Source organism: Neofelis nebulosa, chromosome 4 (assembly GCF_028018385.1).
Source record: "Neofelis nebulosa isolate mNeoNeb1 chromosome 4, mNeoNeb1.pri, whole genome shotgun sequence".
In the NCBI taxonomy this organism is placed as follows: Eukaryota; Metazoa; Chordata; class Mammalia; order Carnivora; family Felidae; genus Neofelis; species Neofelis nebulosa.
The window spans coordinates 88,133,834-88,161,643 of NC_080785.1; the positions used below are offsets into that span (position 1 = coordinate 88,133,834).

General features: G+C 38.5%; 2 protein-coding genes across 5 annotated transcripts in view; one reads left to right on the forward strand and one right to left on the reverse strand.

Moving 5' to 3' along the window:
• CCDC146 (coiled-coil domain containing 146) overlaps positions 1-24,234 on the reverse strand; it is a 115,576-nt gene extending 91,342 nt beyond the window's left edge. Inside the window, exons 1-2 of one of the 2 annotated variants that reach the window (XM_058725303.1) lie at positions 9,992-10,086; positions 7,575-7,744 (exon numbers count right to left, since the gene is read on the reverse strand). In XM_058725303.1, the coding sequence (XP_058581286.1) occupies positions 7,575-7,733 (159 nt within the window). In that variant the 5' untranslated portion in view covers positions 7,734-7,744; positions 9,992-10,086. Of the gene's footprint in view, positions 1-7,574; positions 7,745-9,991; positions 10,087-23,997 lie in introns of those variants that run through there. The other variant, XM_058725302.1, reaches the window with a different exon arrangement.
• Positions 24,235-24,461: 227 nt separating this feature from the next.
• The window catches only part of FAM185A (family with sequence similarity 185 member A), a 76,674-nt gene continuing 73,325 nt past the window's right edge, over positions 24,462-27,810 (forward strand). For all 3 annotated transcript variants that reach the window (XR_009260541.1, XM_058725323.1, XM_058725324.1), the window contains exons 1-2: positions 24,462-25,088; positions 27,526-27,635. Coding sequence is in view for 2 of the 3 variants with exons in the window: in XM_058725323.1 (XP_058581306.1) it covers positions 24,638-25,088; positions 27,526-27,635 (561 nt within the window). In the remaining variant the exon portion in view is untranslated. The remainder of the gene's footprint in view (positions 25,089-27,525; positions 27,636-27,810) is intronic.

A 27,810-nucleotide genomic window follows, 5' to 3' on the forward strand; every position in this document is an offset into this window, starting at 1 on the left:
TAGATAGCACACAGTGCTGGTGTGAGTAAAGACACATTCATTTATTGTTTCTGGAAATATAAATTATTACAGCCTCTATGGAGAGCACTTGAGCAATGATAACAAGATCAGAAAACACAGGATTCGTGATCTGGCAATCCTACTTATAGGTATATCTTCAAAAGAATTGAAAGCAAGGATCTTGAAGAGATATTTGTACACCTGTTGATAGCAACATTATTCACAATAGCCAAGAGGTGGAAATCACCCAAGTGTCCATAGACAGATGAATGGATACACAAAATGTGGTATATACATACAATGGAATATTATTGAGTCTTAAAATGGAAAGAAATCCTGTCACATGCTGTAATTATCAGTTTGAACTGCGTGGGTCCACTTACACATGGAGTTTTTCAATAACACAGTAAGGTGCTTATAATGTATTTTCTCTTCCTTATGATTTTCGTAATAACATTCTTTTTCTCTAATTTACTTTATTGTAAGAATACAGTGTATAATACATATAATGCAAAATATGTGTTCATCAACTATGTCATTAGTAAGGCCAGCAGTAGGCTATTAGTAGTTAAATTTTGGGGGAGCCAAGCTATATGTAGATTTTCAACTGTGCAGGAGGATTGGCACCCCTGATCCCCATGTTGTTCAAAGTCAAATGTATATTCAAATAGTTCTTGGGTTTCTGAAGGTACTGTTTCACAAGATGCACATTCTCTACTGAGAGCGACAAGCTTTCAAAAGCCAACTTACTTTATCTCCCAAGAACTTTCTCAAAGGAGAAAACTATACCATTAAGTATTTCTTCCTAATCCTTATTTTAAAAAGCAACATCTGGGGCACCTGGGTGGCTCAGTCAGTTAAGTGTCTGACTTTGGTTCAGGTCATGACCTCACGGTTCATGAGTTCGAGCCCCGCATCGGGCTCTGTGCTGACAGCTCAGAGCCTGGAGCCTGCTTCAGATTCTGTGTCTCCCTCTCTCCCTGTCCCTCCCTTGCTTGTGCGCTCTCTCTCTCTCTCTCTCTCTCTCTCTCTCTCAAAAATACATAAATATATTAAAAAAATAGAAAGCAACATCCATTTGCAGTGACAACTAAAAAAACAAGCATCTGAATATAGATTATTATTTCTAATATTTAATCGCTTTGCTACAACAGTTTAGCTAAAGAATCAAAGAAAACTACAGAGGTAATTCAAATTTTATTAAACATATAATGAAAAATAAACACAAGCAGGCACACATACACAAGCTAGGTCCTCATGTCTGTAAAAGAATCAAAAAAGAGAAAGGGAAATTAAGGACAATTAACCACACAGATGAAGGGTCAGATGAGCTGCTTGGGGCAAGGCCGCTGTGGCATTTTCCTCTGGTTCCCAGCCCTAAGTCTAGCCTGTGCTCCATGCTCAGTAAAGATTTTTAGAATGAGTAAAGGAAAATGAGTAAAGGAAAAGTAAAAGGAGGCAGAGGAGCTACCAATTTTTTTTTGTCCCCGATTTTCAACTCTTTTCTGACTCTCACTTGCTACTGATCACAGCCTGTTCAGATGGCAGAGTTTTCCAACAATACCTCAGATTCCTGGCCAGAATCAATCTTCATGTTTTTCATTTTTAAAAGTGCCAAGGATGGGGCACCTGGGTGGCTTGGTTGGTTAAACGTCCGACTTCAGCTCAGGTCATGATTTTGCAGTTGGTGGGTTCGAGCCCTGCGTCGGTCTCTGTGCTGACAGCTTAGAGTCTGGAGTCTGCTTCTGATTCTGTGTCTCCCTCTCTCTCTGCCCCTCACCCGCTCACACTCTGTCTCTCTCTCTCAAAAGTAAAATACACATTAAAAATTTTTAATAAAAAAATTAATAAAAGTGTCAAGTATAAGGATCCCCTAACATGGAACTTTCTTTTCTGTGTCCCTGGACTCCTGCAGTGTATGATTTTGCTGATTGAATTTAAGGGTGTTACTCTACTTTGCAAAGTGGAATATGGCTTGTATTCTTATGATCCTCATATAAACCTTTAATCTTTGTAAATAGGTATCGGCCATGTCAATATCCCAAATGTTTAAGTGCATTCCAGGCACCTCCCAAAGTCTTTTTCCATACTGGAAAGATTTTAAAATTTCCACCTGACTGTCAGACTAAAACAAAAACCAAAAACTTTATGGGAAACATGAACCTATCTGTATTATTTAATAAATTATCAGTCTGTTTAAAGTTTCTTGACAGCCAAAAAAAGATCTTGAAAAATTATTCTTGCAAGGCTGCCTGGATATCTAAAGGAAAAGTGAACAGGGGCCAACAATAGCAAGACTTGTAGAAAGATTTAAAAAAGAAATTTAGTAGTTTTTTTTTTAATGCATATCCTCTGTGTACAGCTATTAATAAAGTGTGATAACTAAGAAAAGGAGAAGGAAGCTAAGGAGAAATATTTAAATAGAACATTAAATATTTATCTTTATTTTTTCTTTTAATATACAGTTTACTTGAAAAGTCAATTTGTAAAATCCTAAAAGAGTAGTGTTTAAATGTATGAATGTCAAGTGAAGAATGTCATCAGATGAGATGTGCGCTAAGGTAGGACACAGGAGATAGCGTTCCTTCTGTGGTTCTGCATCTGTCTGGTTGTGCAACCCAGCAAGTGTCAACGTTTTTAGAACTTTAAGATAAAAATAATATATTAAAATTCCTATTCCTTATAGAATCCCTATGAGAATTAAATTACACACTTAAAACTATGTTGACTAAGTTCCTTGAGTGTGGGGATCTTATGTTTTCATCTTTGTAAGCAGTTACTTGATTAATTCATGTATGAAAGAAACAGGGATCATTTTCATTCATGAAAAAATTTTCAATTTCATTACAGATTATCTCAGGAAACTCCTCAGTACCGATAGGGGATCAAGCCTAGAAAATGAAGGAAGCTTTGGTAGCATCAGAAAATCACCAATGTTTTCAGTAACTACTTGAAACTTTTTTATTAAAAATTCCTAGGCTTATTTAATCTGTTACGAGTCTTAGGAGAACAAAATGTATAACAAATGAGAAAGTATCTTTTGAACATGTGACTAGGGAATTAAATGATGGCCATGGTAAAAGGTGCCGTTAAATATACATAAAAAGTAATGTGCAATTTTTTCAGAAGGCAATCTGAATGCTATTGAGAACCTGTTATGTCTAGATATCCAGCCCAAGGACTTCCCTGGGAAGTTCATGACCCACATATTGGACATTCCTTTCAGGCCTGTTTCTTCTGAATTCTCTGTCACTTAGAATGTCATATTCCAGCCACTTTCCTAAATCGGAAATCCAAGCATCAGTTCAGACTTTTTCTTCTTTCTCACTCCACTTCCCCCATCTATTTAGACACTAAGTCCAGCATTTTCTACTTCCTTAATATCTCTCCTATATATATTCTGTCCTTTTCCCCACTGCCCCTGCCTTGATTCAGTGTCTCCTTACATCTTATCATGGTCACTGAAATGCCATTCTAATTGGTGATATGGCAGGAATGGAACAGAGACAAATTTAATAGATGTTTAAGAGAACCAATTGATAGAATACAGGAAGAAAACTAGGTTTGGGAGAAGAATAATGAGTTTAGTTCTGAGCATGTTTAGCTCAAGGTGCCTTGGGGTCATCTGGGAAAGATATTCCCAGTATGTGCACGTATGGGTGTGGGCAAAGCCTAAGGACAGAACAGTGGGTTCATAGTGAACACCATGGATATGGCAGAAATGTCCCCTCTCATGTCCTACTCCTCCAAAAAGCTTTTTCCAGATCATCTCATTCCCACAATGATTATTCCTTCCATTCAATTCTAGTAACTCTAATTGCACCTTCCAGTTTCACAATGATATGTTGCTTTTTGTTGATATTTAATATTTCAGCTCCCCCCCCCCCAAATTAAGCTTCTACAGAATAGTAACCTTTGATATGCCCTATGCCTGTGAATGCCTATGGCGTCTAGGGTGACTGGCAAGAGGCTCAAGGGACACCCCCTGCCCCCCGGTTGCAGGAAACATGGACCTTGATCTGAGTGGGAATATGGCAAGAATGAAGAACAGATAAATCCAAGAGATATTGAGAGAGGTATTTAACTCTCAAACTGACAAAGAGAATACAGGAGGAGAATTAGGATTGGGCGAAGAATGATGAATTTGGTTCTGAACACATTGGTTATAGGACTATGTAAACATTCAACCAAGCTGTACACTGAATATTTGTGAGCATCACAAATGTATGTATGGTATATGATAACAAAAATAGTTTTGGATAACAAAAATATTTAAAATAAAAGTAAAATAGAGCAGCATCAAATTTTCAATGAGACAAGGAAAGTCTGTGGCGTGTCAGGCCTCATACATAGGCAGCGATGGCAGAGTTGGGAAGCAGATGTCTAGCATTAACCTGCACAGTCTACTGACAGAAATCATGTGGCTTAATTCCCAAGCGCCACTTGGAATCTTCATCCCAAAAATCTGAATTTACACAGTGTAGTCCCTGCCCTGTTAGGTCTTATTGATTAATATAATCACAATGTCAGTGGAGAATTCTAAATTTTCCATGCAAAATATTACATGATGAGAAGATATTCAATAAATATGTTAAAGACCTAGTAACACATGACAGGTGTAGCCTACAAATGCTGTAATAGTTGAGAGTTTGTAGAAGATGCTGGCAAAGTTTCTCCAAGAGGGACATGGGCATTAAGCTAGAAGGTCCTAAAAGGTAGGAACAGACACAGGGGTTGCAAAGTACAGCCTATGCAAGTATTTGATTTGATTTCTTTTTGTTTGAATGGCACAATCTTTCAAGAGATAATGTGACTAGGCATATTTCTGGACAGCCGTAACCTTACATCATGCTTTGTGCATATGTGCCCGTTTCCTAGGCATCTGAATGTGGGAGAGTCCCTATGAAAGAGTGCAGCATAAAAAGAAGATCATGAGAGTCTAAGTGAGTTATTAGATTGCACAAGTAGTTTGGGCCCACATCACTCAGTGCCATGAAAACCATCCTGAATGTATTCTGCAGGCAATGTTAACCAAGATGGTGACCCCTGTGTATTTCAGTAGTGTGGGCCAGTTGTGTGACTAGCATTAATAACAATAAATACTGTAAGCAGCTTCTGGTTCTTTCAATGTGATGCCAAGCATCTGGACCTTTGGAAGTGAATTTCTGCCTGCTTTCTTTCAGTTGCAATCTGAACTCTTGCTATTCTGCAGAGAAGGCTTCTGTTTAGATAACCGAAGGAGGGAAGCTTATATAAAGTAGGTTAAAAATTTTGTTGAGACTCATAAATCTTAGAGGAGTGTTGAAATGATTAGCAAATAAAGCTATAGATGCCAAGAGGAACAGCTTTAGTGGTGCTTCTTATGGAAATAAAGTTGTTTGAAACCAATAACCATTCTGCAAGGTTGTGCTGGCTTGAGGAACAGTTGTCATGCAATGAAATTACTGATTTAATTATTGATATAATTTTTCACCACTCAAAAGGGTAGGTAAGACAGTTCTTTGACATTATAATGTAAGGTATTCACTTTATCAGGGGCTGGTCATATCCAATGTTTAAGAACTATAATTTATGCATACATGTATGCTGAGAGATTGAGATATTTAATTGTTATATTGCAGACTAACATGCAGGAGAGGTTGTCCTGAGTTCTCCTTTGACTGAACAAAAGAAATCTTTCATGATTATTTATCTGTGCCTTAAAAAACTTGATCATAATTTTTATTATTAGCATAACTTTTGGTAGAAATAAACTCTAGTTTAGCCTTATGTTTTATTTGATAGAATTATTAAGGGTAGTGGTATAAAAGTACAAATTCTATTGCAAAAAGTTGGACATATGATGGATTTTAGCAGAAACAGAGAACCCTGGTCACTTAAAAATATTGAGACTAGAGATGTGGATTCATGGTTTTAAATATGTAAATATAGATATAGAAATAGATATGTTTGTAGATAAATATATTCATGCATCCATTGCCTAGCTCTGTCTGCTGAGAGGACTTAGAAGCAGTGACAGACCAGTAGCAATGGTAATACCCAGCATTGAGATCTTAGTTTGCAAATATATCTTTCTCCATTAAAAGGAATCAGGGATCTTTGAGAAATGGCTGATTCCAGGGTTAGAGCAAAGAAAATGCAAGATGAGCCTGGAACATATTCTTATAACAGAAAGTAAAGAACTACACAAAGAATCATAGGGTCATGTCAAAAGGACAAGTGAGCCTTCCTGAAGAGGTGTATACTGGCCAAATCCAGGACAATTGAAATGTCAAAATGAATAATGATAGTAATGGATTATAACCCACTGAAAAGAAAAAGAACTCATAGGTCTAGAAAGATAGATAGATGGATAGAGAGATAGAGATAGATGGGGAAAAGGTAGATAGAAAGAAGAGAAGGTTCTTCCTTACAGTTGGAAGCCAACTAATAAATGTAGAAGGAATAATGGAAGTAGACAATCATCATTTGGCAACTATCATAATAATAACTGATTTGGGCAAGTATCATCAAGAAATATATAACTAGTAGGTGAAGATTTTAGGAGGAGTAGGATACTTAAATAGACTCAGAGTATCTCCCCATAGGTACTTACTAATTTCAAACAGAAAAACAACACCTTTACTGAGGAGAAAACTGATGGAAGTCACCACCTTAACCAAGTGATCAAATTAATACCACCAATAATGGGACAAGTTGACATTGTGTGTTCCTGATGGGACATTTGTATATATAAAATAAAATCTCAACAGTGGTGGCAGCTATTGTTTGAAATATTTACACCTACAAAATATTTGGGTGGGATTTGGTTTTGCTTCTTGGTTTTGAATAAATTCTGATTTTGTTCTAAGACTTTCTAAGCTTATTTCTATTATGACTATCAACTTACTTAGATGTTTTATTCAGTTATATCCACATAACGTTAATGTCCAGAATTCAGATGTTCTGTAAAATACTTTCTAAAGTAGAGTTCTCAAGCATGACAAGGTAACAGTTGCATATATAGTCAGTTACTATTTAAAAAAAAAAAACCTTCTCCTTGTATATAGACATTTCCTAAATGTTCATCTTGGTTTTTTTTTATTAGAAAATCAGACAAAAATCAGACAAAAATCCTATTTCCCTTTTTGTTTCTCTGCTAATAGGAAAGAGTGGATTTTAATGCCCTACTGCTCTAGCTACATTTAGTTAGGTAAATGCGTATTTTTCTATCATTGGATGTCAAGATCTTTTATCTTCATTTTATGGAAGTAAATGTGTATTCAATAATGAAAGGAATTTCCCCTTTTATTTCATTTACAAACCTATGGAATGTACTTAACTGAGCACATATATGCAAATATTTATTATGCTATAAAAATGTCAGAACCTACACCACTGTGTTCATCCAGGATTGTAGGATAAGACTTTGGAAGAGAGGGTGGGGATTATTTTATTTTCAAGTGCTTCAAACGATACATATTGCCTACAGGTTACATGTAACAAACCATTTTGATAATAATATTAGCTTCACCTGAATTTTAAGTAGATAATGATTCAGGTCTTAGTATAGTAATACGTAAAGAGAAACATACCTCATGCAGACAAATGAAAGCTGGAGTTGTAGATAAATCAACAAACCGTTCATCTTGGATGTTAATTGTGGGTGCTATGGCATAAACGGGGTCCTCTTGATGCTTTTCATCTTTTTCCTCTTCCTCTTCTGGTTCTGTGTCTGTGGTACTGTCTTCCATTTTTCACAATTCTAAAATAAATCATTCCATTTTCAGCTATTTCAGGATGTCATCGCTTATAAAGTAAAATGGGTGGAAAATAATAAAAGCAAGCAAAAGTCAACTGGAGTAAGCTAGCCTCCAATGAAATTATAGGTCAGGAAAGTTGGCTATGGATAAATTATTATAAAGACTATTTTGTTGTAAAGATACACTCCATTGCTACATTCAAATCAAGAATTCTTTTTTTTTTAATTAAAAAAGTGTTTATTTTGAGAGAGAGAAAAAGACGGAGTGTGAGCAGGAGAGGGGCATAGAGAGAGGGAGACAGAGAATCCGAAACAGGCTCCAGGCTCTGGCTACCCAGGTGCATCTCAGATCAATAATTCTAATTTTTTTTAATGTTTATTTATTTTTGAGACAGAGACAGAGTGTGAACAGGGGAGGGGCAGAGAGAGAGGGAGACCCAGAATCCGAAACAGGCTCCAGTCTCTGAGCTGTCAGTACAGAGCCCGACGCGGGGCTCGAACCCACCAACTGTGAGATCGTGACCTGAGCCGAAGTCGGACACTTAACCAACTGAGACACCCAGGTGTCCCAATAATTCCAATTTTTAAAAGCAGGCTATTGTTGCATTACTTGGAGAAAAATGATATGAATAGAATGTAAGTTCCATGAGAGCAGAGACTTAATTTTATTTGAGTTGGCACTCAATCACTATTCATTGATCGGGTAAATACCTGTAACTTCCACTCTTAAAATATAACAAAAAGTTAATTCAAATTAGTTTTGGGGAAATAAATGCCAACACACTGTGGTGATCCACACTGCCTGAGGCACACACCTTTGCACCTGCGCAATAGGCTAATTGCTCAATACCTGAACTGCCTGCTATGGCCACAGCTTGGGCCGATTCCCCACCACCTTGACTATCTCTGCTGTTACTTGTGTGCTCAACTGTCCCATCAGGCTTCGCTTACAAAACAGAAGCTCAAGAATAAAATTAAGGATATTAAGGTGGTGACACTAGAGCATTAAACCAAGTTCAGGGCCCTTTAATACACACATACTTTTTTTCAGTGCAGTGTTTTAAAAGAACCTGTTGTAATTGAGGCATCACAATGCTTTGATTTCAGCAGTTAATTATAGTTTATTGTTTAAATCTTCAAGGAGCTGAAAAGGTTTGTTTATATAATCTAGATGTGTTTATGTTTATAAGCAAAAATATGTACGTTCAATCATTTCACGATGAAAAATGTTAATGACTATCCCAGAAAAGTATCTCCTTCAGAGCATTAGACCATACCTGTGAATTTTAGCTTTATTTCAAATAAAAATGAAAGTAACAATATTCAAACCAAAAACAGTATAATGAATCCTCAAGTGCCCATCAATCAGCTTCAATAACATATCGAATCCTGAGCAATTTTTGTTTTATCCAAACCCTTCCACTTACCCCTCCACTCTCCATATTATTTTGAAGCAAAACCTAGACCCTTAGACTTAATAATATAGCCAAAGTACTCCATAACAACATGCAGAGACAGCCCTCAGGCCACTGCAGAGCTGCCCAGCACACTTTGCAAAGATGTGCCATAGCTATTCAAATCATTCCCACATTATAAAAACAGGGGATGTTTCCAGTTTTCTGCTATCATAGTTTTTTTTTGCACAGCGTAGTACATATATTTGTTTAAAATATATATTTAAAAGCTCTTGGAATTTTCATAATCAAGATGGCATTGACTTTCAAAACTTAATTTCAGGGTTGCCTGGGTGGTTCAGTCAGTTAAGCATCCGGCTAGTCAGTTAAGTGTCTGACTTCAGTATAGGTCATGATCTTGCCATTCTGAGTTCCAGCCCCACAGTGGGCTCTGTGCTGACAGCTCAGAGCCTGGGGCCTGCTTCAGATTCTGTGTCTCTGTCTCTCTCTGCCCCTCCCACCCTTGCACTCTGTCTCTATCTCTATCTCTCAAAAATGAACATTAAAAAAGTTAAAAAAAAAAAACAACTTAATTTCAGGGGTGCCTGGGTGGCTCAGTCAATTAAGTGTCTACTTCAGCTCAGGTCATGATCTCATGGTTCATGAGGTCAAGCCCCACCTTGGGTTCTCCACTTTCAGCACAGAGCCCACTTCAGACCCTTTATCTCCCTCTCTTTCTGCCCCTCCCCAGCTCGTGCACTCTTTTTCTCTCTGTCAAAAATAAACATTATATATTTGAACTTAATTTCAGGCGATCTTCTCAAAGCCACTGCACTTTAAATATGGTAAAGCTTACCTAGGCAACAAAAGAAGGGCACTATGCTGAATTTGTACAGATTTCTCAGTCTCCTGAAGTTTTCAGTCTCTATTATCTTGAAAACATTCCAAATATTTTAAAGCAGGTAAAACATTAAACAGAGGGAAGCAACTAAAAGACACTATAACAGAGTTCTGATACACATTATCAGACAAACTTTGACCTTTAGAAAAGAAAAGGGAGAGTGAGTAGGGAAGTAAGAAAACACAACAGAGACGAATACAAAAGTCTTATGTGAATTTAAACCTAAAACACTAATTAATCTAATTAAATAACAGGTTGGAAAGGGCTTAAGTAGATAGCAAAGTTTAACGGAGAAAACAAATATTCAAGGATTCATTAATGTAGGATTGCAAAGCCCATTACATTAATATTACCATGCTGTTGGCAATATGATTGACAGCCATAAATAAAACAATAGAATAAAATACATTCTCAGTCTACAAGATATAACCAAGAGAACATTTATAAAACATCTTAAATTCCTGGTGTATGAGGAACGTAGCTATCCAGTATAGTAATTCTAGAGACGTATATCTCCCTAATACATAAGTCAATTAAGCAAATATTTACTGAGTTGTTTTATGAAGATCAAGAATTTACAAAAAGGCAAGTAATTTACAATACAGAGAGAAGGGAGTAGCTAGCTCTGTATCATACAAGGGAAGGTAAAATAAGCCTAAAGAAAAAGCAATGTTGGTAGGAAGGTAGATATGGCTTTAAAGGCAACTTGAAGCCTGAAATTTAGATTTTAATCTATAGTTGTTGGAAAACCATTACATTTTTTTTCTGCATCGAGGAGTTATCTGAGTTTGTAAAGATGTTGGTGACAATAAGAGGAATGTTTTTTTTTTAATTTTTTAATGTTTATTTATTTTTGAGAGAGAGGGAGACAGAGTGCAAGTGGGAGAGGGGGAGAGAGAGAGGGAGACACAGAGTTTGAAGCAGGCTTCAGGCTGCAAGCTGTCAGCACAGAGCCCGAGGTGCGGCTCAAACTCACGAATGGTGAGATCATGACCTGAGCCGAAGTCGGAAGCTTAACTGACTGAGCCACCCAGGCGCCCCTACAATAAGAGGAATGTTTTAAAAAGGGTGTGAATTTGAAGGCAAGGAGACAATTTAGTGGCTATGAGTTAGCTCCCTTTGCTATGGGCAGGGGATAGATTCATTGGTGAGCTTTAACCAGACCAGGTGTCTAGCCTCAGGGGCACTCAGCGACTGGTGAGCAAGATAGAAAATAATCAGAGAATCACAGAGATAAATGTAAAAATAAATATAACTGAAACAGGTGCTATGCAAGCATGCACTGCAGAAGCAAGGTAACCATGTGCTGCACATTTCCAGCAGGCGCCATTTCCTGAAAAATGGCAAAATGGTGCAGGGAGGAAGCCTGATTGGAAGGTTAGATGCTGAGAACCCAAGCCGAGGCAATACCATGCTATGCCGTAGGAGTCTGAAGAGGAGGAGAGGACGTGGTTTTGTGGGTCTTTCTAGAAGGGAGAAGACAGGTACCGATCTTCGACACAGAAAAGCAAAAGACTAGTGAACCCTGAGCTCCTGTATAATTCACACTTTGGCTCAGGGTTAAAAGATAAAGCCAAAATAGGAAGCTTCACAAAGAGTAATTAAGTAATGAATATTGCAGGATATGCCTTGTTTTGTAAGACACAGCACTGCTTCCTCTTCTCTAAAGCTAAAGAAGTGATCATCATTTTGTGTTTTGATTTTGAACTGTTAAGGAAAGTTTTCTTGACAGTTACAAGCAGCACATGCCAAAAAACATTACATGCACAAGGGAATGGGGTAGGATACACCAAGGATGTGTGTTTTTGAAGGTAAAAGGGCAATGCTTACTTCTAGAAAGATACAGCAGGAAACCACACTGGCGTTTGATATTATTTACCACTGAACCAGCACAAGATTTGCTCATTTTAGAATAGCAGGATATAATGCAAAGTCCAAAACGATATGGTCCTACACTGAACCTGAGCATTCTTTTTCATAATTTAGTTCTTCTGTCCACCCTGGAAACAGGATCACATGCTCCTTTCCCAAGCAGGGCATTGCTAGAGGTGAGTTACAGGACAGTTTCTGCAGTGACTTAGAGCCATACCTGTTGGAGGAAGGGAGATGTCTGGGATGCCTATTTTGTTTGCTTGTTTCAGTTTACTATACTTATTTAAAAACATAGACATGGTAAAATGGGGTTACAAAAATTGTGGTATATTTAAAGCTGTATCAGTGTTTCTCTGTGATTGTATGCATATTCCCTTTTAGGGATAAGGCTAAAAGTCAACACTGAAGGCCCTTTGTGAAAGGCCACTGGTCCACATATGACAGGCTCAGAACATAGGGCAGCCGGTCCCATATGTGTCCTCCAGTTCACTCAGATCCATTTAATCCAACAACAACATCACCACAGGACACCACCAGCTTGGGAGTCCTAAATGCAACAGATAAAATTATTGCACATATTCACGTCTAGCTCTTTTATTCATGTACAATTATACAATGCACATTATTAGAGAAAGACAAGATGCGACTTGAAACATTTTTTTAAAGATAGACAGATTTCAGATCATGTTTTTAAAAAGGGGGGTAGAAAAGCTTTGTCATTCAAAGGCCCAACAAATCAAACCACAACTTCTTTCTGTTCCTGAAAAAAAGGAAAAGAAAAAAAAAACTTTGCAAAAAACCCCAATCTGGCACAGAAAAAAATAAAACCACTGCAGATCAGTATGTACAGATAAAATCTACCTCATAACTGAAGTGTCAAAGCAACAAAGTAGGTTAAAAACATACATACACATAAAAGAAAACTCTTGAGAGGAAGCTCCAAGAGCATATTGAGGCTTTAAGATTTTTTAATGTTTATTTATTTTTGAGAGAGAGAGAGAGAAAAAGAAAAAGAATGTGAGCAGGGGGAGGGGTGGAGAGAGAGGGAGACACAGAATCTGAAGCAGGCTCCAGGCTCTGAACTGTCAGCAGAGAGCCCAATGCGGGGCTCAAACTCACAACAGCGAAATCATGACCCGAGCCAAAATGGAACGCTCAACTGACTGAGCCACTCAGGAGCCCCTATTGAGGCTTTAAAGTACATGTTCACAGTATTAGATAGTTAAATCTTAAATTATATGCATGTGTAACCAGTGAGGAACCTGTTCACTGCCCATGAGCATAGAGAACCAAAGACTCTGTTATAGGTTAAGGAAGCTGAGAGCGCTAGGCCTTCTCCCAACTCATTTCACTTAGTCCTTTTGCCTTCCTTTGAACCTTCCAACACCAAACACAGACCCAAGGAAAGTTATTCACCCTCTTTTTAAAACTTCTTACATTTTCTCTTCTTTTTCTCAGAAACCCACACAGTCAAGATGAGCTCCATAGTACTCATTTCTGAGTGAGTCAGGATGGGAAGCACCATCCACGTGGAGACTGTCATAGAAACAGACATGATTCTTGTCTCTATCATATGCTCCTGGTTGCCCTCACCAACATGCGGGCACTGCTGCTGGGTGGTCACTCACCTGTGCACTTACTAATAACAGCATTTATATAGCCCTTGACAGTTTAAGCAAAGCTTTCCTTCATATTATTTCACTTTATTCTTATGACAACCATGTTCATAACTATTATTATCTCCATTTTATAGAAGAGGAAACTGAAGGTCACAGAATATAAGTGATATGCCCAAGATCACACAGCCATAAATGGCAGTATTTATTCAAACTCATGTCCGCTGGCTCCAAATCCCTTACCCTTTTCTATTATACCATATAGGCCTCTTGCCATGGCCTTGGTAAAGCCCTTTCCTCCTGGCCTCCAGTAATGTAAAACAGGATCAAGGATCAGACTGGCTAATGCAATTTGACTTCTGTCCCTGTAAAGGTTTAAGCTAAAACCCCTTTAGCAAACAGCAGGCCAATATAAGGTAAGTCAATTAAAGAAAACTTAGTTCTTGTAGAGCAGTGATTACTAGGCAGTCCATGAGGTGGTAAGACTGATATGTGCAAAACAATGAGCTATAGAACTTGTTGCTATAGTTACAAACCAAAGGAAAGCTTTCACCTCCACAAAGTGTGGCAAGAAACACTGGTCTTATATCTGCAATAATTTATAGTCATTCTGCAAGTCCAGTCAGGCTTCAGAAATTCAAAGATGCCTGAGAGGCCCCCACAGTTCCCTTAATGGTTTCCAAATAATTTGGTAGTGAGTAGAAACTGAGCTCCAAATCCTGTGGGAGGTTTAGAATGTTTAAGTAGGTCTGAAGTTGACAGTGTTTCAGAAGGTCTGTGAAGCAGAGATTCTATGTTTGTGTGTGATCTAGAATCTTCACATTGCAGGCCATTCCTTACTTTTGCTATAAAAATGTCCATGTTTTTCAAATCTTCCGCCTTTGTTTGAATTTTTAGAAGCATATCTGAAAGCACATTCATAACAATACCAGTCAATATGTCCTACTAATTAGGCCATTGCCTTGCAAACCTGCTCTTTTAATTTACCCCTTTCCTCTCCCCCATACCCTAGTCTGTAGGAACTGTGAATCTAGATGGGTCTTTTTCCTTAGCAAAGAACTTCATTTAGTATGGGCTATCCCTGCTTCCCATCTGCAACAGCCCTGGCTCTTCCCTTCCTTCTTGTCGTCGTCGTCGTCGTCGTCCTCCTCCTCCTCCTCCTCCTCCTTCTCCTCCTGTTATTTCATCAAAGACTGGGATTAGTGGCTTTAACTTAGTCTACCAGGATGACAACATGGAGTAATGGAAATGAATAGCCTGAAGTTAATCAATTCAGGGTTGAATTTCATTCTTCCCTTTCCTGTGTGAGCTTGGGCAAGATATTCATCCTCTAAGTGGATATTTCCTTTACTGCAAGATGATTTAAGGGTTGTTGTGAAGATTGAATGGAACAAAATCTCAGCCCAGACCCAGCATGATCAATCATTAGTTCCATTTTCAGCCCTTCTTTCTTCTTAGGAGAATGGAGGCAGGGCTGAAAATTCCAAACTTCTAATCATGGTTTGTGCTCTCCTCAATACATGTTAGCTACCTCCCACCAATTTTGGGTTCTTCTGTTTTCATGTGTAATGTGCCTTAAATGATTTTGACAGGGATCAAATAAACAGAGGTCAGCCTAGGACTGGATCAAATAATTTAGGAATCTATAGGTTGGACAAGGTGATCTGGGTCTTCTCTGGCATGAATTTGTCCCAGAATACCTCTTAAGATTTGGTGTAAGAGTCCTGGTAAGCCTAACCTTCAAATCCCACTATGAGACGTTTTAATGTAGGAAAAGAAAGACTATGTAGGATACTGAGTATTGCGGCAGGGTGGGGGTGGTGGGGGGCGAAGGGGAGCAAACAAAAAAAACCTTTAAAGTCCTTGAAAGAATATGTGTCAACCCTTAGGGCAGGCCCAGCTTTAGACCGTAAGTAGGCAAAATTCCTTCTCCCATGTCTAGAAATTTCAGAGCCTCCTTTTCATTGCATAAGTACTTCCTGTTCTCAGGCTTCCCCTGGCCCTGGGCGGAACTCCACTTCAGTCTTCCTCCCTTTGGGCAGCATCCCTTACTCAATTTCTTTCCTTCCTGTAAAAGCAAAGGTTCTTATATTCATTATAGGGTTAGAAGAATATTTACCAAGCCAATTTTTCTACCTTACATTGGAAGAGGAAGTTAAAAATAAAATCTTTGCCAAACTCAATATCACAAGATTTTCCCCTATGTTTTCTTCTGGATCTTTGAGAGTTTTAGCTCGTCTACTTGCATTTTTTGTCTATTTCAAGTTTTTGTGTGTGGTGTGAAGGGTTGATATTCTTTTGGAGAGGAGAGGCGTATGGATATCCAGTTGTTCCAGCACCATTTGTTAGGAAAAGTATCTTTGCCATTGAATTATCATGGCATCTTTCTCAAAAATTAAATCAGTCTATGGGGCGCCTGGGTGGCTCAGTCGGTTAAGCGTCCGACTTCAGCTCAGGTCACGATCTCGGGGTCCGCGAGTTCGAGCCCGCGTCGGGCTCTGGGCTGATGGCTCAGAGCCTGGAGCCTGCTTCCGATTCTGTGTCTCCCTCTCTCTCTGCCCCTCCCCCGTTCATGCTGTGTCTCTCTCTGTCTCAAAAATAAATAAACGTTAAAAAAAAAAATTAAATCAGTCTATTTCTATGTTCTCTCTTTTGTCCCATTGATTTATGTCTATTCTTACACCAATACAACATCGTATTAATTATCATAGCTCTGTAGTAAGTATTAAAAGGAGGTAGAATATGTCCTCAAACTTAGGACATAAATTGTCCTCAATTTAGAGGATAGATTGTCCTCAATCTTTTTTCAAAAATGTTTTAGCTATACTATGTACTTTTGTTCCCATATATAGTTAAATTTTTTTAATGTTTATTTTAATTTTGAGAGAAAGAGAGAGAGAGAGAGGCAGAGTGTGAGTGGGGGAGGGGCAGAGAGAGAGGGAGACACTGAATTAAAAGCAGGCTCCAGGCTCTGAGCTGTCAGCACAGAGCCCCATACAGGGCTTGAACTCACGAGCTGTGAGATCATGACCTGAGCCAAAGTCGGATGTTTAACTGACTGAGCCACCCTGGCGTCCCTCCCATATATATTTTAGAAGCGACTTGTCAATTTCTATTTTTTTAAAAAGCCTACTGCAATTTTGACTGAGCAATGAATCAATACATTAGTGTGGGGTGATATGCCATCTTAATGTTGAGTCTTATTGTTCCTCGAACATTCTCCCCACTTATTTAGATCATCTTCAGTTTCTTCAGCAATGTCTTATGGCTTTCAGAAGATAGGTCTTGTATATGTTTTGTTAAATGTATCCCTAAGTATTTCACATTTTGTATGCTATTGTATTATTTTTAAATTTCAATTTCCAAATGCCATTGTTAGTCCTTAGAAATACAACTGGTTTTGTTATTGACCTTGTGCCTTAGAACCTTGTGAAACATTTTTATTAATTCAGTAGCTTTGCATAATATACCTTGGAACTTTCTACTGACATGATTGTGCTTTCTGCAAATAAACACAATTTTACTTCTTCATTTCCAACGTAGATTCCTTTTATTTCTTTGTATTGCCTTATTCCACAATGTAGGATCTCCAGTACAATGCAGAACAAAAATAGTGAGAGTGAACATTCTCTCTTTGTTCCACATCTTAACAGGGAAAGCATTCAGTCTTTTATAGTTAAGTATGGTATCAAGTGTAAGTTTTCATAGCTGCCTGTGGGGTGGAGGAAGTTTCCTCCTACTCCAAGTTCATGGAGAGTTTTTAACAGGAATGGGTAATGAATTTGGCTAATTTTTGTTAATGCATTGAGATGATCATATTTTTCAACAAATTATGCTGGAACAACTGGACATCCTTATGTAAAAGAATGCACACACCTCAAACCATACCCTGCATCATTTACAAAAAGTAAACTGAAATGAGGTACATACCTAAATGTAAAATCTACAGTAAAAAATGTTCAGAAGAAAACATAAGAGAAAATATTCACAACCTTGGTTTGGAGAAAGTTTTTTTTCCCCGAGATTTTTATAAATCATAAAGGTAAAAATAGATATTTTGGAATTTTTCACAATCTAGGAGATCTGCTCTTCAGAAGACGGTATTGGGAAACTGAAAACAAGTCACAGATAGGAAGAAAATATATGCAAACAATGTATCTGATAAAAGGCTGGTATTGAGAAATACAAAGAAATCTCATCACTCAATAACAGGAAATCAAACAGACCAATTTTAAAAATGGGTAAAAGATTCGAACACATACTTAACCTAAGAAGATATACAAATGGCAAATAAGAATGTGAAAATATGCTCACTTCATTAGTAATTGGGGAAATGCAAATAAAAATCACAATGGGATATAATTACACACTTATTAGACTGTTTTAAAAAAAGTGACAATACCAAATGTTGGTGAGGACGTGGAGCAACTGGAACTCTCACGTACTGCTAATGAGAATACAAAACTGTATAGCTTCTTTGGAAAAGTTTATTTATTTCTTATAAAGCTAAACATACATTTATCAAATGACCCAGCCATTCATTCATATGTACTTATTCAAAGGAAATGAGGATATATATCTATTCAAAAGCTGTACACAAATGTTTATATTGGCTTTATTAATATTCACCCCAAATGGGAAATGCCCCAAACTGGAAACAGATTGTTTTCATACTGTTCATACAATGGAATTCAACTCAGAAATAAAAAAGAATAAACTACTGCTATATTCAACAACATGGGTGAATCTCAAATACATTATATTAAGTCAAAAGGCTATGTATTATATGATTCAATTTACATGAGTTTCTGGCAAAGGCAAAAGTATAAGGATAGATCAGTGTTTGCCACGGACTGGGTGTTGGGGGAGAAAGAGTGACTATAAAGTGGCATGAGGGAGCTTTTGGCAATGATGGAAAAATTCTACATCTTGATTGTCATGGTGGTTATGTCACAGTATACATTTGCCAGAATTAATAGAGCTGTCCACCTAAAAAATGAATTTTACTGTTTTTCTTTAAAACCAAGAAAAGCAGGGGCTCCTGGGTGGCTCAGTCGGTTAAGCGTCCGACTTCGGCTCAGGTCATGATCTCGCTGTTAGTGAGTTCAAGCCCCGCGTTGGGCTCTGTGCTGACAGCTCGGAACCTGGAGCCTGTTTCAGATTCTGTGTCTCCCTCTCTCTCTCTGACCCTCCCCCATTCATGCTCTGTCTCTTTCTGTCTCAAAAATAAACGTTAAAAAAAAATTAAAAAAAAAATAAAACCAAGAAAAGCAAACAAAAGAAATGAACTTACACAAAGTGCTAAAACTGTAGACCATCTAAACAAAGAAAAAAATTCTAAAAGCAACCAAGTTCTTTTGTCTCTACAAAAGAACTAAGTTAGACAGATAGAAGACTTGTCATTAGCAAAAACTGTACTTCTTCAAAGTAATGAGAAACGGTAACTGTCAACTAACCTATTATTTAAAAGGGCAAAATAAAGACATTTTCAGACAAAGTCTGAAAAAATTACTCAGAGATCCATTGAATAAATATAAAAATATACTTCAGTAAAAACAAAACTAAATCTAGAAGGAAAGAGGTGAGCATATAAATTGGTAAATGTTGCTAAATTCAAACAAGCACAAAATATAAAAAACAATAACAACTACTTGTGTGGCCTCAAAAAACAAAGTGAAACTAAAATATACAAGGCAATATGACATGAAAGACGGAAAGGAAAAAACTGATGTTAAAGAATTCGATTGTTCAAAAGGAGGATGAAGGTATTGATTGATTAGAGGAAACAGGTGAATAAAGAAAAATATATAGACTAAATGAATGGAGAAAAAAGAGGACCCCACCCTGAAAAAAGCAAAAAAGAAAGATTAATAGAAAACACAAAATAAGATGGTAAGAATACATACAAATGAAAGAGTAATTACAAAAAATGTAAGTGGATTAATTTACCTATTGAGACAGATTCTCAAATTGGTTTTAAAATATCCTGCTGTATTCTGTTTATAAGACACAAGCCCCAATTATAAGGTCACAGGTTTGAAGTAAAAGAATGAAAATATTTTTAGGTAAAAATATGTATCAAGACAGAAAGTGGGGCACCTGAGTGGCTCAGTCAGTTGAGCATCTGACTCTTGACTTTGGCTCAGGTCATGATGTCATGGTTTGTGAGTTTAAGCCCCTCATGGGGCTCTGTGCTGAGGGTGCAGAGCCTGCTTGGGATTCTGTCTCCTTCTCTCTGCCTCTCCCCTGCTTGCTCTCTATCTTTCTCTCAAAATAAATAAAAATAAACTTTAAAAAGACAGAAAGCAATACTAGAGATAAAGAGGGTCATTACTTAATGACAAAAAAGAAAATTTATCAGGAAGCAATATGAATCTTGAACCCATACATAACTAATAGCATTGTCTCAAAATATATAAAATGTAAGTGATATTTCTACTCAGTGCTACCACTGTGTGAATGGTTGAAACACTATTGCTATCTTGTAGAAATGGCGTTAAGTATTAGCACATACAAGAACTCTTGCCTAAGTTAGCTTTAAAAATTTTTCTATTATGAGTAAACTTTGGTTGCAATAAAATATTATCTTAGACACAGAAACACATATACACACAAATACATATTGTTTTAGCATACAAAGTACTCAAGAATATTTGTAACATAGGCAACTTCTCAAGGTGTTTAAAGTGGGGGAATTTGACCTCATGAAATAACAAACTTTTTCCGGTACATCATCTGCATGGAAATAACATGTAGATTTCAAATGAGGCTACCTATGTGTTCATTAAATACTTCTTAGTACTGTCAGTTATTAGTTTATATTATTGATTTATTAAGATTTCATAAGAAGAATAAAAGACATAAGATATATTTATTTTAAAAGTTTATAATGGAGAAAGTTAGCAAATTCCTAGGGCTTCCCTCACTGAAGAATTCCAGAATTCTTTAAGTTACATTTTTCTGAAAACTCTCTCATGCCCTCTGCTGTCCATCTATTAACAATTATTAAATAAAATCTTAATGGGCACTTAAATTTAGATAGTAAGAAATTCTCAACCTATTTCATTATTTGAGTTAGTCTTAGGAAACAATGTATTTTAAGAAATGCTTTTAATATTTTAAAATTATAGATGTAATATATGTTTATACACAAAAAATGAAAAATTAATTATCTCACTACTTAGAGATAACCATTGTTATCAAGTTGGAATTGTTTTAATGGAATATATTTTAAATACAATTGTATTTTAAAATTACTACTATTATTATTATAGAATTGAGATCATACTAAACATACAATTTGGCATTCTACTCTTTTCACTTAATATTACTGTGAGATAATAGAAAAAAATATATATTGATCTCTCCTTGGTTCCTGGCACAGGGTTCCTGAAACCCTTGTAATTTCTGGGTGTGATAGGATTACCTTTCGTTCTAATGAGGTGACTTTGGGCGGGCTCCTGGATGGCTCCTGGATGAGGGTTTGGAGAGCACAAACCATGATTAGAAGTTTGGAATTTTCAGCCCTGCCTCCATTCTCCTAAGAAGGAAGAAGGGCTGAAAATGGGATTAATGATTGATCATGCCTACTTGATGAAGCCTCCATAAAAATCCCAATAGTATGGGGTATGTAGATCTTCAGTGTAGGCAGACAAATCCACACAAGGAAGGAGACACACCCCAACCCCAGGGAGACAGAAGCTCCTGTTCTAGGGACCCTCCTAGACCTCACCCTATGTATCTCTTCATCAGGCTGTTCATCTGTATCCTTCATCATATCTTTTAATAAACTGGTAAACATGTTTCCCTGAGTTCTAAGAAACACTCTAGTAAATTCATCAAAACTGAGAAGGGGGTTGGGGTGCCTGGGTGGCTCAGTCAGTTGAGCATCTGACTTTGGCTCAGGTCATGATCTCACATTTTGTGAGTTTGAGCCCCACATTGGGCTTTGTTCTGACAGCGTGGAGCCTGCTTCAGATTCTCTGTCTCCCTCTCTCTCTGCCCCTCCCCTGCTTGCCCTCTCTCTCTCTCAATAATAAACATTAAAAAATAATAATAAAAACTGAGAAGGGGTTGTGGGAACCTCTGATTTGTAGCCAAATCAGACAGAAGTTGTGGGTAACCCAGGGACCACTACATGTAATTGGCATATCAAGTAGGTGAGAGCAGTCTTGTGGAACTGAGCCCTTAACCTGTGGGATCTGACACTATTTACAGGTAGATAGTGTTAGAATTGAGTTAAACTGTAGAACACCCAGAGTATCAGCAGAAGTGTTGTGAGTGTGGTAGTAGTGTGAGAGTAATGGAGAAACACACAGAAAGAGAACTGGAGGTTTTTCCTTTCCAATTATATTATGGAAGTTTTCCCATATCATTGAATATTCTTCAGAATATAATTTTAAATTGTTGCAGAATATTCCAGATATATACTGATTTATGTAACTACGACTATTTCTGGACATTTAAATTGCCTCACTTCTTCATTATCATAAGCAACTCTATAAAACAAAATTCTTTGAACATAAGTTTTTTGAACATCCATAGTTTTATGCTCACATTAAATCCCCAGAAGTATAATTTCCAGGTCATGTATACACATTAAAAAAATTTTTTTTAATGTTTATTTTTGAGAGAGAGAGACAGAACGTGAGTGGGAGAGGGGAAGAGAGAGAGGGAGACACAGAATCTGAAGCAGGTACCCGGCTCTGAGGTGTCAGCACAGAGCCCAATGTAGGCCTCGAAGTCACAAACTGTGAGATCACATGAGATCACTCCTATAATCAGAAAAGCAGTTTTTCAGTCACTTTTCTTTAGCTTTATTTGAAAATAACCAAACAATGATTTTGCCACATAGACAACTATGGTTCATTTGCCAATTCCATTAACTTGGTTGTTCTCAAAAGGAAATATTACCATAGAAACAAAATAATCTGGTAGGTATTCCTAGTTAATCTAAAAATATTTGGCATGTGCACAACAGATGTGAGTGCATTCTTAACTTGCTTAAACCAATGCCTTTTTCAAATTGATTTTCAAAGTTATCCCTGTGGGTTTTCATTAAAAAGACAGTTTGAAGAGCAGTTTGAATAATTATGACCAATTGAAACACAAAGCCAAGGACAGAACTAGTATACAGCAGGAACTTGGTGAACCTAAAAGCTAAGCATCTATCATAAGTCTTCAGTAGGAGGGAGAATAAGGAGGGAGAAAGAACTAGGAGGACAGAAAAGAGCAAATGATAACCTAAGAAAACACTGAATTTTTAAAAAGGTAATAGCTGGCAGAGAACCCTGTGACCTGGGACCATGAGGACTTTAGCCAACTTCATTAGGACTTAGCTAGTCTCTCTATCACTATACCTCCCAGTAATTCTGCATTTGGCCAAGGGCTTCAGTTTTCTAAGACATTTGGTTTCAGCCCTTGCATTTTATTAAACATCACTGCTTGCAGTTTGTCTTTACTAAAGAACTTAGGGAATAACTGGTAGGAGGAGAAAGGGGCACAGAAAGGGAGAGATATGTCGGCACGCAGGAAATAAATCTCGTGGGGTTTTTTTTTCCATTTTTAAAATTGCCCATAGAATTATAGAAGATAAAAATGCCTTACAGAGTCATTTAGTACAATCCTTCTTCATCTTAAAGCTGAAGAAAGAGATCCAGGAGACGCAGATAAAGAGCCAGGTGACAGAGCCAGGAAATAGTCCCATGCTCTTCTCATTGCACTATGCTGACTGATTTTTCTTTGTAGGAGCATTTGTAGTCAAAGAGATCAGTGCTGCTGTCAACACAAGTTCCGATCTCTCAGATATTTCTTTGTGACTAAGAATCAGTGCTATCCCTAAAATAAAAATACAGTAATTGGGGCGCCTGGGTGGCGCAGTCGGTTAAGCGTCCGACTTCAGCCAGGTCACGATCTCGCGGTCCGTGAGTTCGAGCCCCGCGTCGGGCTCTGGGCTGATGGCTCGGAGCCTGGAGCCTGTTTCCGATTCTGTGTCTCCCTCTCTCTGTGCCCCTCCCCCGTTCATGCTCTGTCTCTCTCTGTCCCAAAAATAAATAAAAAACGTTGAAAAAAAAATTAAAAAAAAATACAGTAATTTACACGGCAATTTTGTAGCCTGTGCCTCATGTTCACATCCATTTATATCATTTGATCCTTACAAAAACTCTGAGGCAAGACAAGGAAAGTATTATTGACCTCGTTTTAAGAACAAGCAATTAAAACCCAGAGACGTTCAATGACTGGCTTAAGATCACTTAGGATCAGGAAGAAGGCAGGGCTCTAATGCTATTCCTAAATTTGTTATCAAAAGAGGGAGTTCATCAAAAAGCACCAATCTGGCTCTTTACCCTCTTGCCCAGGGATTCTCCATCTCAGGGTAACCCCCACTAGTTTAGTGAAGTTTGGATCTAACCACCCACCGAGGGTACTTTAGTTTGCATCTAGTTCTCACTTTTTAAAAGCGCAGTTTCTTACCCCTTAACTTGGTCCTGATCCTTATTTAGTTCCTATATTTCTCCGTGGATTAGGGCCTCCAGGGTCTCACTCCAGAGCTCCACCCTCTATCAAAGTAGTCGCGTCCCGGGTATCCAAGGAAACCACGCAGTCCTGCCCACCTTGTTTCTTCCGCGCTTTCCATTGGCCAGTTGGATTCCCAAGTAGATTTTTTTTTTTTTTTCCTATTCCTCCAATGGCTAATGGGCTTCAGGCCAGCAGCGCACGCCTTCGGAGGCGGGTCTAACACGTGGTCCTACTACCCTTTCTACCCTGCGCATTGCCTCCTGGGATATGTAGTTTCTAAGCTGCTCAAAGCCCTCCGGACCTATCGTCCCCTTTGAAACTACGTATCCCATGCACCTTTGCGAAAGGGGAGGGCGCAGGCGAGGAGTCCAAGTCATAGTAGATACTGAGAGCTTTGAAATTTCAACTTGCCGGTGAGGCGTGTGCGGTTGAGGTTTAAATTGCCAGAGAAAGTGGTCCGTCTTGCTGTTGCTTCAACAAATCCTCTCAAACGACCCCCCTTTGACTTGAGTCGGCGTAGTGGTCAAGTTGACTGGCTGGTGGCGAGACCGGCCTGTGGTTGAGGGGATTAGAGGGAGCACGAGAGGGGCGCGCCATGTTCGCCCCCTGCTCGGGCTGGGGGTTCGGCCGCCTCCGGCTCAGCCAGCTCCGAGTTGGGGCCGGCAGAGCTGCGGGTAGCTGGGCGTGTCGGGCTGGTTCGGCCCGGGAGTACGGCTCAGGTGGGGGCCAGCGCCAGCCTGGGTCCGAGCCCACAGTCTCTCGGCCAGGGCTTGCGCGCCAGGCTCTGAAGGAGTGGGCGCTGCTAGTGAGCCCGTTCGGTCGGCTGCGGGCGCGGCTTCCGTGCCATTTGGCCGTGAGGCCCTTGGACCCCCTCACCTACCCCGACGGTGACCGCGTGCTGGTCGCGGTGAGATCAGCGGAAGGCGGGGCGCGGGGCCTGGCCGGCCTGCAGGTGAAATACGACGAGGCGCTGAAGGAGGTAACCATCGTGTCTGACACCATCGACCCCCAGGCGTCCGTGGAGGTGAACGCGCCCCTGAAGTTTGGCAAGTGAAGTGAAGTGAAACGGGTTTGGGTCCCAGGGCACAGCCGGCGACCTTCTGAAATTGGGCAGACGTGCACTTTTCATTGGTTCCTTTGACTTTCCAACCCAATTTACTATTGTCCCCCCTCGGAACCTGCTCCCCCTTTTTCTTTTTGTTTGTTTTTTCTTGTTCTACTTTGGGTTTCCTGGTGAAAGTTAGACATCAGGTTCGCAGTTAAAGACATTGGAAACCTCATATGGAATAATCTAAGTCAAATATTATTTGTGGAACCCTTATATTCTCCTTTGGCACTTAGTTCCTAATTTTTCTGTCACTGCACTTTGTCAGTAGCAAAGTGGTTAATTTTTCAGGGTTGTAGTTTCTTGATAATCCATTCAGTGCTCACAGCCTGGGGTCTGTTCCAAAACAGCTCTGTCTATAGGATGTTCCATATCTAACCTGGACCAAGTGTTCGCTTTCAAATAGGCACCCAGCCTTTTACTGATACGTCTCCATTGTAAATTTTCCATGAGTAGCAGTCTTTGAAAACACACACACGCACGCACGCACGCACACACACACAGTACAACTGCCTGGGAAACTTCAGTTGATAATGCCTGCAATGTTTCTAAGTATTTGGGCTCCATGATATTTCTCAAATGCAAGCCAGTGTGTACACATTGTTCTAGGGAAGTCTCCCCAGGCTCTCCTTCCTGACTGAAGGATGATACTAATGATGATCATAACAGCAGCTAACACTTCTAAGATAGTCTTTTCTAACCCTTACAATTGCGCTATAGAGTAGATACTGTTATTGGCACTGTTTCACCTAAGGAAGTGGGAGAGATAGCAAGTTTCATCAAGTGTTTATTGTGGGTGACAAAGTAGAAAAAATCTATGCCTTCGTGAAACTTCTGTTCTCATGGGGATAGATCAGCTATCTCTCAGATATAAAGTGGTGGAGCTGGAATGAGAATTGACTGCAGTCTGCTCAACCACTATGCTTTACTGCTTCTCAACTTCTTTAAACTAGTCTAGATGAATAAGAGACCCTAACCTCAAAATAGAACCCTCTGGGTTGGGGAGAAAGATTTCCCGTTATATTATTATAATAAAAAATGGACTAAGTATCGAAATAGAGTTAAGCAAAATTTTTATGGTAGCGCAGATAAAAGTGAAACCATCCATATTGATGATCCTTAACCTCATTTTTTTTTTGTAGATTCCTCTTTTTAGAGCCAGAATCCCATTTCCAATTTACCATTTTCTACATGTCTATACACGAGCTCCTTAAATCAACATAATTCAGTTTTCTTCATACTTACTTGTTCCTCCAGTTTGTTTATACCTGTTTCTGTGAGTAGGTAAGAGTAGCATTATTACCACTCAGTGTCTGGCCTTAACTTTTCTACCTACCTAGTGTGGGGGTAGAGTGTATTTAGAGTATGTTTCTTTCTCCCCATGTCTATCAACACTGCCTTGGATGAAGGCTATGTTGCAACACTACTTAACTGGGTAAATGCTTCTTGGTTACATTTGTTTCCATGTAAAGATGGGGTAAAACTGTTGGTTTGTATAATTTAGATTATTCTAGTATTGCTGTTTATTAAACCTTTATAGAGACTGCTATATACAAAACTGTAGAAAATTTTTTATGCCATAACTATTAAAATTGTGATATTAAGCCCCAGTAGTTTGTGTGGGGGGCAACAAACACAGATACATACTATTCCTGTACATGCTTTCAATTTATAGGAGATTTGAGAACAAATCTTTAAATCTTCATGAATATGAGAAGAGGCTAACTGGCATATTCAGTTTACCATAATGACTTAAAAAAATTTTTTTTTCTTTAACATTTATTTATTTTCTGAGAGACAGAGACAGAGACAGAGCGTGAGCAGGGGAGGGACGGAGAGAGGGAGTCACAGAAGCCAAAACAAGCTCCAGGCTCTGAGCTGTCAGCACAGAGCCCAATGTGGGGCTCAAACCCACCCACAAACTGTGAGATCATGACCTGAGCAAAGTCGGATGCTTAACCAACTAATGACTTTTTAACTTGCTATATTCTTATTCGAACCTGTGTGTGTGTGTCTGTGTGTATGTGTTGTCTCAGTGGGGAAGAGGCTTCTATGATCTTTCCCAGGAATGTCTATAATAACTAGAGTCTCTGATGACCTCCCTGACTTGTCCCCTATATTACTTACTTTCTCTTTAGGTGATACAGGTCAACAGAAATCACTGCTTTATTTCTTAAAACAAGCAGAAAAGGGCACTACATCTGGTCCTGTTGCTGTGGTGGGACCCCTTAGGTGCTGACAACTGTGCTCTCTCCAGAGTTCAGTAATATTATGAACATAACTCAGGAGCTGGATTTCTAGGGGTTACTAAAATGCTTTGGAGCTCATTAGCCATAGTACTAATTTGCTTTTTCTTTCTTTCTTTTTTTTATTTCTAGATTTGAATATCAAGTCATCAGGGTCTGGCTGTGTAAAAGTCCAAAATATTGAGTGTGATAATTGCAAAATTGAAACTGAGCAGGGGACTGGCATCTTACAGTCTGTTAAGGTATGAAAAGTTTTCTAATTGTGTTTCAATATTACTGTTTTAAAAAACCTTAAACTTTGAGCTGCAGTATCAAAATAAAGCTATTATTCTGAGTATCATGTTGAGAATGTTAAGTATTATTTATTCATCTTTCAGACATTTCTGGCAGAAATTTTACCTTGAAATCAGTTCTGTT